The following is a 13,127-nucleotide window of genomic DNA, read 5'->3' as shown; positions in this document are numbered from 1 at the left end:
TATCACAAAAAGATCACTGTAGGACTATAGGAGGGGGAAAAGATTTTACACACACACACACACACACACACACACATATATATATATATATATATATATATATATATATATATATATATATAAATACTTCAGAATTCTTGATTGGAGGATATTTTGACTTATAATTTTATGTTCCTATTCCCTGAAGGACCCTTCATAAAGTACAAAAATTTCCATTTCTTTTTACATTAATAATAGTTATCTCTAATTGGGAGTATAACGGAATCATTTTGGTCTTATTTAATTTCAATATCTGATAGCTGAAATATTCCCAGAAAGATGGAATGTGACCTTTTTTTGGTCTAAAGGAAACAGAAGTGTGTGGCACTTATAGAGACATGTGGGGAGCATGCAGAGTATATGATAAGTCAGGAGGGCTAATCTGGCTTGTCAGAAGGGCTACATGAAAGAGCAAAGTCAAGAGTCTGACAGAAGAGACAAAAGTAAGGGAAATCTAAAATTTTCCAGAAGTTGGATCCAGTGTGGAAGCTGATAAGAACCCGAGATGCCAGATGCCAAACAGAAAGTAATCATTATTTTCCAAGTGAAGAGCTATAGCCACTCAAGGCAAAGCTAAGATAAATACAGGAGAAAGCTGAAAGAAATTCAAAATTTATATATAAATTTTGCGCAGGCACGCACATGCACACACCGGAGGGTTGTTTGAAGCCATGAAGCTCTTCACTAGTGATAGAAAGGTGGAGAAGGCCTGGCAGGGGATATTGAGCAACAGAAGCAAAAAAACAAGAACAAAAACAAAAACAAAACAAAAACAAAAAACAAAAAACCTGAGACTGTGATAGAGGAGTGAATAGCCCACCGCTGGATCTCCTGCTCTCCCCCAGCTCATATGGAGGTTGCAGACTTGAAAGAAAATCAAGAAGATATTTATGGAAAATCAAGAGCTGAGGAAACAGAACATATTTCAGAGGCCCCCAAAGAGTTATCACTTCTACTCAACATCAAGGTTTGCTACGATTATATCAAACCGCTTCCTAACTACAAAAACAGTGATAGCACGATAAATGACTGAAATTGCATAAATGAAGAATTTTCTGCCATCATATAACCCCAAATAATCTAAAACGTGTGTGAATGTGGGAACATATATAAAAATATAAAATGGTAGAGTTGCTGCTGGTCATTTGTTTCTTGTCATGAAGCCTGGAACCCAGAGAGACCCTAGTGGATAACAGATTCATTCCTATTTTATCATTTCCAGATGGTGCTACGCTCCTGGTCAGATATATCTATGCTAGGGTGACCTCTACTACACACGATGTTGGACCAGGTTACGTACTTGACCTAATTTAATGCTATTCACTTGATGGCTCTATCCCATATTAACTGCAACTTTATTTAATAGTTTAAAAATTCCCCAAATGCTGAACTCTTGACTTCTAAATTCGGGGCCATTATTATTAAATGCATTCCTTTTTAAATTCATGCTTCATATTGCTTCCAGTATACATTTCCCAAAGGAAGATTCCTGCTCGAAAATGGTTCTCTAGTGCCTTACAGGATTAAATCCACTGTCCTTACAGGATGAAGTACCACTGTCCTAATGCCTGACTCAGCCTCACCTGTGTTCTCCCTATCAAATCTAAAACAGCCAAGGAATAATGAATGTTTCAGATATGACGGTATTATACTCTTTGCTGGCTGGGAAGGGACCAGGAAAGAAAATGTCATTGTCAATCCTGTGAGTGGGAAAACTTTTACTTAACAGAAATTTTAAGTATGTTGGCACCGATCAGTTACTAGATTTTTTCTCTAAGTGTAGAAGGCTTGAGATAGAGAGTGGGAAGCTCTCTCTCCATCACACTCCATATACAACTGAAGGACATCTATAAAGAGTTTTAAGCAATCTGTGAGGGAATATTGTTCAATTTCACGCACACTTTGGAAATAGCTGCTGTACATGTCTCGGGAAGGTCAAAGGAGAGAGAGATGATGGCTGGTGGTAGAGAAGACCACTCAGGAGTCAAATATAATTCTACGTGGTCTTTCAGAGACCTCTCAGTTGTAGTATCTTGACCACTTCTATGAGCCAACCAGAGAAAGTGGTTGTGATACCACAACTTCCGATTAATAGGGCACTGGCACTAAAGACAGAGATAAACATAGCTGTTTAATTGAATCAGTATTAACTTTTGAGAAATATTAATAAGTAGCTTTACCTAAAGTTTGTAGTGTTGAATTATCATTACTTAAAAAACACATAATTTTTAAGACTAATTTTTGCCTTTCTGATAAAATGATTAAAAGTGATTACTAGGGGCTCCTGGCTGGCTCAGTCCGCGGAGCATGTGACTCTTGATGTTGGGGTTGTGAATATGAGACACCCATTGGGTGTAGAGATTACTTAAAAATAAAATCTTTAAAAAAGTGATTACTTTAAAATATATTGGGTTATCTTGTCCCATGCGCGATTCTACAGAAGGCATGACTAACATTATGTTAATTATATTACAATCAAAAAGACCAGAAGGGGCAAAAAAGCAAGGTCAGTATATTTTAGAACTTGGACTGATTTCCTAATTGATTAATCATGTGCTCCATCTGGCATAAACAATCTAGCCCACCATTTCTTTAGACCTGTTTTTACCAAAACCTGGCTATTTCTCTAACTTCATGTTTTCTATTTTGAGTAAGTTTATATTAGTGAAAAATAACTCATACATATAAACCCATTTATTCTTTGTTAAACCAAGAAAGTTGTGTGTTTTATTTGTTTGTTTTCTATTTTTCCCATTTCCAACTGTTTCCACAAAGAGTGACCAGTTCTTTCTGGGTAAAATGTTCTCACATGCCAGTAAGATGTTATCAGAAAAACTGTTATCAGAATTGTTGAAGTCACCTGGTTTTTAATTTAAAAAAACTTCTTAAAACAGATTTTTTAGTGAAGCAGTGTCACTTTCTTATTCAATTTCTTAGGCAACAAACAAACAAACTTGTTTTCATAAAGTCTGGATATTTTCCAGATAACAACATATGTGTTCCAGGGAATCAGGAAAACCATAATAAAAGTAGACTCTAATAGCCCAAGAGAACAAAACAGAGCCAAATTGACCTTGGCAATGAAAAGCTCACAAAATCTCTCAGACACACTTGGCCTGGTAAAACAGTTGGCCTGCTGAGTATTTCTGAGTGAAAAGAAAGGATTTAGCAAAGGTTATGATAATTTCCAAAAATGACTAGGAATTTAGGAATTGATTATTGTTTCCATATGATAGAGAAATTACTAAATCACCACACCATGATTATATATATATATATATATATATATAAAACACACACATATATATAATATATATATATATATAAAACTTATACATTAAATATTATGTATACATTTATATGTCATACATACATAGATGCATATGTTTATATGATCATAAATAAATACGTTTATATGACAACATCAGTGTTTACATAAAAGCATTCATCTTTAAGACAGAGAGTTAGAACAGTAACTTGTGGTTTATCTTCAGGTTCAGTATAAGGTACTTGTCAAAAACAGGCTAATGGAGTATGGTTCATATTGGGACTGATTTTTCTATGGTTTTCATTTGGATTTCTTTCCCCTAATTTAAAACATTCCTTCCGGCCTGACCATCAGCAGGAAATCAAGCAAGAACCATTGCATAGTATAATATTCAAGTTTCTCCAAATGTAGTGAAGGGGGAATCCGGGTCTTGCTCCCACAAGCCTGCTTGGTATTAGCTTTTAGTGCCATTTTCTGGTTCTTGTGTGTGTGCGTGTGTGTGTGTGTGTGTGTGTGTTCCTTTAAATGTAATGTCCTTCCCAGAGTAAAAAGGAATTATCCCATCCTTTGATAAACTATGAGGACTTCATGGCCCACAATAATAGATATAAAGGCTAACAATATCCAAAAGCCAGTAAGTGAACTGGGGTTGACTGATTTTCATTTTCTTTCGGCTTTTTGTACATTAATCACTATTAATTTTAAAATTAGACCCATGATCACTAAATGAATCAAAATTATAAGAATGAACCACACATTAAAGTGTTTTAAGTAATTTCTCTACAATTGCTCTACCACTTCTGATATAAAATGAATATCTACTCTGTATCATATACTGATTTAAATTTATTTTATATTTTTCCCCAGCAACCTAAAAGTTAAAGATCACTCATTGTCACTAGAATTAAAACACACACACACACACCACCACCACCACCACCACCACCACCACCACCAACAACAACAACAACAACAGCAACAATGACAGGATAATGACAATGGGGATTTTTCAACATAGAGGACCCCAAAAATGACAGAAAATAAGCTATGCATATCACAAAATACCATGTAAGATATATTAGAGAAGAACTGCAAAGTTCAAGTTAAGAGAATCTGCAAAAGGGGCTGGCTTCCTGTGGGGAGTATTAAGGATAAATTCATGATAAAAGGTGGCTTTGATCTGCCCTTGAAAGTGGAAAAGCATTTATACAAGAGGAGGTAAAGGGCAGGGCATTCCCAGCCAGAGAAGTGGTAGGACTAAAATCATGGAAGTGAGAGAATATGGCGCACAGCTGAATAGAAGCAGGAGGTCCTACTTTAAGGGATTATTTTATGGACAGAGAAAGATAAGCCAAGAGTTGTACTAAAGGATAAGAAATATATTGAGTATGCAATTGAGAGCCGCTATGGATTTTTCTTCTTCTTTATAACTTGTATGAGTTTGTATATTTTGATTAGTTTCCCTTTTATTTCTTCTCTCTACATTGAAGTACAGACAGATAATTTATTATTCCTGGTCAGCTTTATAATTTGGTCCATATACTGCAGACTATCCAAGCTTGATTATGATTAAAACAAGAAGAGGAATGGCCATCATGCAGACATGAATGATGTGGAGATTAGATATGAAAGAGTATAACTTTTAGGGGACTCTGAAGTATGGGCTTGGTCAATGCTATGCTTCCAACCAGCTCTTTTAATTATGATGGAGTGACACAGGGACCATTAGAGATTGTTCATAGTGTGCATGGCAGGGGAGTAGATAGACCAGCTTCCTAAACAAATCTTCAAAGACCGTGGAATTAGCCAGTTTTACCCTCTGATTTAGTTCATCTTACTTGCTTCCCTCTCATTTTTCTGTGTTAGATTTTCAGTATTACATTTAATTTTGGAACTATCCAAAATCCTTCCAATAAACTTAGCTTCTACTTAAGTTAGCCCTAGTCAGATTGTGTGGCTTGTAATAAAAAAAAAATTATTTTTGATGTGTTGAATAAGAAAGATGTAAGGTCTACTTTTCTGGAACTTACTTTATAATAGGTGTTAGAAGATGAATTTGGTAGCAGTATATGTGACAGTAAATTAGATAAATCAGTTATGCAGCCATTATGGAGATTCCTGTGAATAATAAGGATGCCTTGAACTAGAGTTTGGGCAGTAAAATGGAAGCAGGGGGTGGGGCGTGGGAAGAAGGCAAAATCTATAGAATTCGCTGCTTGAGGTGTGTTTACAGTAAGGGAATGCAGGGGTAAACACACACACACACACACACACACACACACACACACACACACACACACCAAAACAAAAAAACTTATATTCTTATCTTCCCTTCCAACCCAAATCCAGGACAGCACACAGCACATTCTCAACAAACACTGACTCAATAAAGGGCAGGCCTGCTCAAGTTCACAACACACTGTGCAGTGATGAGTCTTCTCTAACTACAATGACACCTCTGCTTTCACCTGCCGGCCCTAACCCCTGAAACCTCCTTAAGTGCACCCCTCCTCCTTCTCCCTGGACTCTCTCCCTCTCTTGGTCATTCTCTATGCATTCCTTCTGCTTTCCTGATCCTCTTGTACAAATCCAGTCCTGATCATAAAATGGCAGGTTTGGAAGGGACTTAAGAGATCATCTACTTCATTTTCCTGATGATAAAACATGGTCTCAAGAGCTGCAATGATTTTCTCAAAATTATACATTTAGGCATGATTGGACTCATGTCTCCAATATTTTAGTCCATTTGTCACCTCTCCACCACTCAATACATGTTTGCTCCAAATGTCAGATATAACACTTTAGGTAACTACTCTCTCCATACCTTCAAGTAGATCCAATGAGGTTGCAACTGTTTATTTGATGGTGTTGCATGCTCCCTGGCATGTCACTACGGGGTTCCACATACCCCCATTTGAGAAACATTGGTTTAATGCAGGATTTTCTAAAAACATCTGCTTGAATCAACCATGAAGCACTGTTGTAAAAACTATGCCTAGAGATTCTGGATTTTGGATGGGGACGGGGTGGGGGGGTTGGTGGAGGCACTTCTTTTACAGAAATGTACAGAAAGAAGACAACTTGTGGTTTAATGCCAAATGTCTTACTGTTTCTTTTTTTACTACCCTTGAAAGTATAATCTGTTCTGTAATATAGTAGGCAACAACCCAATTATACTGATGCAAATGTTAGAGATCCTGCTCATACGATCAGTTATAACCATTACTGTGATTATTTAGAATACTGACGTTTCAGCCCATGTTTCCTACACCTTGTGATGGGTTCTGGAGATGAAACAGACATGTTTCTCCTGCTCTTGAGGAGCTCAAAATTAGTCGGAAGTGATAACGCATGTATGTGTACGTACATAAAGGCATGTTTGCATGTGTGTGACAAGAGCTAAGAATAAGTAGGGGAAGGAAAGAAACGGAAGGAAGGACAGAGAAGGCTTCAATGGAATGGTGACTGGGAGGAGCTAAGAATAGAAATGACCAAGCACATTTACTGTTGGAAAGACAGAGGTTTGTTTTTGTTTCTTCCCTCAGACACATGGTGACAACACAGAGTGTGGTTGTGGAGACAGGCACATTTGCAGGTGGAAAAGAGGTTTAAGGGAGTTTGTTACAAACGGCAGTTATTTTCTATTCAAAGGATACGGGAACATTGGCAGAGTGAACAAAGTTCAAGGGAGCAGCTGGGAGATTTGAGAATTGTTGTAGAAAAGCAGTGCCAGGAATGGGAAAAAGATGTGTGCAGGACCCTGGACTGCCCAGCTAAGGTGATAAACCAACATTTTTAATGGCCTCAACAGCATGACTGGCAGCAGCCTGGAAAATACAAAGGGTTATAGTAACCCAGTTTCGAAGACTGGTAAGGTCATTATGACTGAGAATGACATAGATACTTGTATTTATTCTACAGAGTTGGTCTGATAAATAAATGTGTTAATACATGCAAAGTAGTCAGCACAATGCCTGGCACATAATTAGAACCCAAATTTATCTCTAAAAAATTGGACATAAAATAATTCAAAGTGCTGACTGACAGTGGTATTGAGATTTGGATCATTAGATCTGGGATTATTAGCGGGAAGCTGTTTTACTGCGGGGGGGGGGGGGCGGGAAGCAGGAAGCATTGAGAATCTGGGATTATATTTTTTCTTATTATGCTGGAAAACAGGTTTAGGAAGAGTAATCAGGAAGTAGAGGATATAATGATCAGATGAGATTTTCAGCCCTAAAATTTCAGATGGAATGATAGGACCCAGGATGTAAGTGTGGGAGCTGGTTATGGAGGAGGAAGACTTATGAAGGTGACTAGAATTGAGAAGGTTAATATTTCACACAGGCTGAATAACCTGGAAGGTGAAACTGCCCAGGATTTAGGTTCCAGAGAAAAACCATTAGAAGGATAAGAACCCATATCTGTGGCCTTAAAAAGAAGAAATGTTTTTACGTTTTTAAATTTTTAAAAATTTTTATTTTTTTAAACTAATCCTTACTCTCAATTGGGGCCCAAACTTACAACCCCAAGATCAAGAGTTGGATGCTCTACTGACTGAGCCAGCCAGGGATCCTCAAAAGAAGAAACTATTAAATGGTTCTATAAAAATAAAATTTTGAAAGAGGCATAGCATAGCCATAAAGGCAATAACCCTATTATTTAACTTTGAAAATCTGAAGACTTTATAAAGAACATATGGCTACTTCAGTGGGAGCGTCGTAAACAGCAGAAATTCAGATTTCAGTTCAGGGAATGATTTCTTACAAAAAGAGTTACTGACAAGATTCTAGGATTCTTTATACAATAAAGAATTCTAGAATTCTAGATTATACAGTAGAAACACTGAAGAGAAGGGAAATAGCCTAGAGAATGAGGGAAAGTGAATGTGGATGGAAATGATGGTTTGGAAGACGATGGGTGACCAGAAGAATCTTTACCTTGTATACTATTGCGAACCTTCAGAAATAAAGAAAGCAGACAATAATGCTCTTTTAATAGAATTAACTTTCCTCTATGTCTCTTAAAGAACTGTAATTGAAGTAATTTGGTTGCCTAGAGGACATGAAAACTTTATGGTTAAGCTCACTGCCAGAAAAACTTTACCTCCTACAACATATTTTGTTCTTCCTTCAACGGACGAATGGTACTGTACCTGGACACAAATGTTATTCATCAGGAATTCCCAGTTCTTCTATTTTTAGATAATAAAAGCAACATTTGCACATCCCATCTACTGACGAAATTACTCACCTCCAAAGACACATTCTGGGGTGAAAGAGATGTCATCAAGGGCTATAAAAACATCTTCACTTCCAGCCAAATCAGCTTCAAATGCCACTTTAAATGCACTGTTACTAGAGAGCGGTACATATCCATACATCCAACCAGTTCTTTTATTTCCAATCACTGACCACACCAGGATGTTCAGCCCAGATTCCTCAATGGTATATACCTAATAATGGGATGGAAAAAAAAAGAAAGAAAAGAAAAGGCAACTCTTTATGGTTTGCATGTTGTACATATACGGCATCCAGGTTTAATGAAAGAATGGAGTCTGCCAACGTGACAACACAATACCTTGACTATGATATTTCTATCTGTACATATGGTGATTACAAAGTGAGTTGTGTTTTCTTTAAGTTGTTAGATCTTCGTTTGGTTTCGTTTTGTCATGTCAATTTCCGTGTATCATATTAGGTATGGCCAAAACCTAAACAATCTTAAGAATCTATAAGAGCTGTAGAAAATATTAAACTAGAATTTCTCATTGCTAAAGGACTTCGTCCATGTTTCACTGAGGTTGTTTTAAAAGAAGAGAACGCTTACAGTAAGTGAACATGATCGTATACATATTTATGTATATGTACCTATGTATGTACATATACATACGTATTTCAGAAGCCAAAACAATGTGCAGAACATATTATTTTCACAAACAGGAAATCTTCCTGAATTAACTAACATCAGTATCTAAGACCTTTCTTTTTTAAGTGCAAGGACTAACATATTTAACAAACAAAAAGTGAAATAGCAATAAAGTTAGCTTTAAAACCAACCAGCATGCCAAGTCCCAATAATCTTTTTAAACTGTAAAAACAATTCAAAACAAAACAAAAAATGCCACTTCCTAGTGCTCTTCAAAAGAATCTGTATTTTAAACAACAACAAAAACAAGTAAGGTTGTAAACATATTTTTCTGTATTACCTTTTTGTACCTAACTTTCAGTTATCATTTCCCTAGAAATGATAGTTATATATATTATAGTTTGTAATATAATTTAATAATCACTTACACAACTCTTTCTTTTACACGGGAAAAAAATATGACCCAGAGGAAAGAAAACCCATGGACAGTAATTTTCTTCTATCGCAATGGTGTTTTTGTCCAATGACATTCCTCTCTACTAAAAAAGTCTTACTTTCTCTCTTAAGATCAAAATTTATCTAAAGATAATTTATCCTATAAAAGTTTATCCAAATTTTATACTACCAGGAAAAAATGATACCACTCATTCTGTTGCATGTAATGTTAATACTGGCATTCCACAAATATTCCCAAGAGCCACTAAATAATCTAGAGTCAGAAATTAGCACGCTGCTAATGTTCACTATTACAAGAAGTCTAAGTCTGAAATCCATAGATATTTATCCAAAGGATACAAAAATGCTGATTCGAAGGGGCACACACACCCTGATATTTATAGCAGCACTACTGACAATAGCCAAAGTATGGAAAGAGCCCAAATGTTCATCGACTGATGAATGGATAAAGAAAATGTGCTATACACACACACACACACACACACACACACACACACACACACACACAATGTAATATTAGTCAGTGATCCGAAAGAATGAAATCTTGCCATTTGCAATGACATGGATGGAGCCAAAGTATATTATGCTAAGCAAAATAAGTCAGAGAAAGACAAATATTATATGATTTCACTCATATGTGGAATTTAAGAAACAAAACATATGAACATAGGGGAAGGGAAGCAAAAATAAAATAAAAACAGAGAGGGAGACAGACCTTAAGGGACTCTAAAATACAGAGAACAAATTGAGGGCTCCTGGTGAGGTGCTGGGTGGGGGGATGGGCTAAAAGGGAGATGGGCGTTAAGGAGGGCACTTGCTGGGATGCGCACTGGTGCTACATGTAAGTGATGAATCACTAAATTCTATTCCTGAAATCATTATAACACTATATGTTAACCAACTCAGATTTAAGTTTAAAAAAAATCCACCTCTTAATGGAAGCTAAAACAATAAAATACATCAAGATGATCATAGACAAAGAAAAACAGAAAAAATTGCCCAAGGTTAGGAAACATGAAAAGTGAGATCTAACATCAACAGTGTGGAAAAACACACATTTTCTAGCAAAAATCACTTTTTATATTGATTCCTCAATAAGCGAAATAAGCTGAATCAATATGAAAGGAATTTGGGTCATTTGAGTGTTTCCCATCTCACACATAAGCAAACACTCATCCCAAAGAGCATTCAGTTTAAGGATCTGGTGGGTACCTATTTCTAAAATTAAATTAAAATTTTTAAAAAGAACTAAAAAGGTAAGAAGCTTCCAATTCAATATAATACCAGGACAACTTTACAAAATCAACCTAAATTGAACTGTCTCAGTCTCTCTCTCTCTTTTTGTTTTCTTCATAAATCCTAGGTTACATCACAAAGATTTAAAAGGGGTTGGTTTTATTTTATTTATTTTATAACTCTTTTTTCTGGAAAAACCAATTTAGAAGATCAAATTACATGAAAATAAAACCCCATACTTCCTGTTTTTCAAAACCCTAGTATAAATGTATTTTATTAATATATCTATTTTTATTGTTTTTCACCTCATTTTTCTCTCTGCTTTCAGTCTTCTTAATCTTCAGTCGATCTTACGTGCTCATGCCAAATTCCATTTCCTCCATCCTTCTTTTACTCTGCTTCTCCCAAATCCACCACCACATCCCTGCCTGTTCTCCCTCCCCCTGCGCCCCATCAAGCCTATCAACTCTCCAATAAACTTCAACCCATGTCATCTCATTATTTCACCCTAGTATAGTCCACATTAATTCTGAGCAATTTCACCAATTCATTATTTAATGCCAGTGAAACTTTTTGACAATCTCACGGGCTGTTTCAATCGTAACATGTATTATTAAATTGAATAATTGCATGTTATGTCCAGTGTTTCTGTAGCCACAATGGCCAATGGTAAAAGTAAGAGGATCATGTAAAGATTCCAGATGGTGATTTTTTTTTTATATGGCCAATGAGAAACCCACAAAAGGATAACATTATGTATTTCTGTCTTTCAATGAAAATAATGTTCGCTGTCCAGAAAAATTGTTGTGATAACCATCAGCAAAATAATTGTGTTTAAAAAACTTTTTAGGGGCACCTGCGTGGCTCAGTCAGTTAAGTGTCCAACTCTCGATTTTGGTTCAGGTCATGGTTTCATGGTTCCTGAGATGGAGCCCCATATCGGGCTCTGATCAGCTCAGAGACTGCCTGGGATCTCTCTCACCCTCTCTCTCTGTGCTCCTGAACCACTAGTGTGCATGCACATGCACACACTCTTTCTAAATAAATAAACTTAAAAATTTTTTTAAAACATTTACTTCTTTGAAAAAGTAGAATGGCTAATATCCTTGAAAAATAGTTTAATTTGTTCCTAATTTTATATTTTATTACACATACTTTACTGAAAACCAATTTATGTTGCAATAATAACTTACTACTTGAAATAGCTTCTCAAATCTGCAACTGGACAAATAATTTGGCTACTTCTATTTTGATATTCTAAATTTTGGTTGGATGCTTACCCATTGATATCATAATAGTCAACATTATACGTTATAAAACATTTTATCATGATTTTTAACACAAAACAAAATGGATTCAAAGAAATATATAAGCATATTATGTTTAGACATTATAATCAAGATTATATTATATTCAAAGATGATGTCATAACTGAAACTATTTATGATACAGGGCAGGGAAAACTTGAAGAGAACTTGCTAAATCAAAACGCAGAATAGAATTATGTGTCATATACATACAAATATTATAATAATATCCAATTAAATTTATGTTAAGTTTTTTGAGGAGGAAACTCCTCAACATTTATTTAGGACAAGCATACCTTTGGAGGAAAATATCAACAGATATAAAGAGGTAATAGAAAATATGAGTGCTAATAATTAAATTACAGGACAGTATGGAAATGAGAGAGAAGCTATTTCGATAATGTCCGAGTTTGTAGGTTTTCCAGGTAAAAAAATTGGAAGCGTCTGAATAGTAGATTTTCCTGAAGTTCCTCTCCTGAAGCCAGTCACAATCTCTAAGGGCCTACAACACAGAAGGTAGGCTGATGCTGACTTAAACTCTCTTAATGGACGCTTCTGGATATTAGAAACAATTTATCTATTTCACTATATATTTATCTTATCGAAATTAGTGCATGAAATGCATCAGTAAGATGAAACCTTGCCTATACATGGTCCCAGTAATTCCCAGCTATTCTGCTAGATGTCTGTTCATTAATCACCACTGATAGCACAAAGCAGTGAACTGAGCTACACTTAATCCATATCAGTGCAGTTTCTCTTGATTCATTTGCAAACACTTTAATTTATATAATAGAAGAAAGAAAAAATCAAAAGCAATGAGAGAAGAAATTTGCCTCAAAAAGAAGTTAGAGGCTATAAACTCATTTAATTAAAGATAGAAATAATCCATATTAATGAGAATTTAGTACATTCACATACATTATGTTATGTGAACCCTACCACACATGTGG

General features: G+C 35.7%; 1 protein-coding gene across 1 annotated transcript in view; it reads right to left on the bottom strand.

Annotated features, from left to right (window-relative positions):
- Window positions 1-13,127, bottom strand: part of MALRD1 (MAM and LDL receptor class A domain containing 1) — a 774,784-nt gene that overhangs the window by 159,129 nt on the left and 602,528 nt on the right. The window contains exon 33 of the mRNA XM_042948257.1: window positions 8,561-8,762. Coding sequence (XP_042804191.1) covers window positions 8,561-8,762 — 202 coding nt within the window. The remainder of the gene's footprint in view (window positions 1-8,560; window positions 8,763-13,127) is intronic.

Source organism: Panthera leo, chromosome B4, assembly GCF_018350215.1.
Source record: "Panthera leo isolate Ple1 chromosome B4, P.leo_Ple1_pat1.1, whole genome shotgun sequence".
Lineage (NCBI taxonomy): Eukaryota > Metazoa > Chordata > Mammalia > Carnivora > Felidae > Panthera > Panthera leo.
Note: the sequence above shows the minus strand (reverse complement) of the source record. Positions and strands in the feature narration are given on the sequence as shown.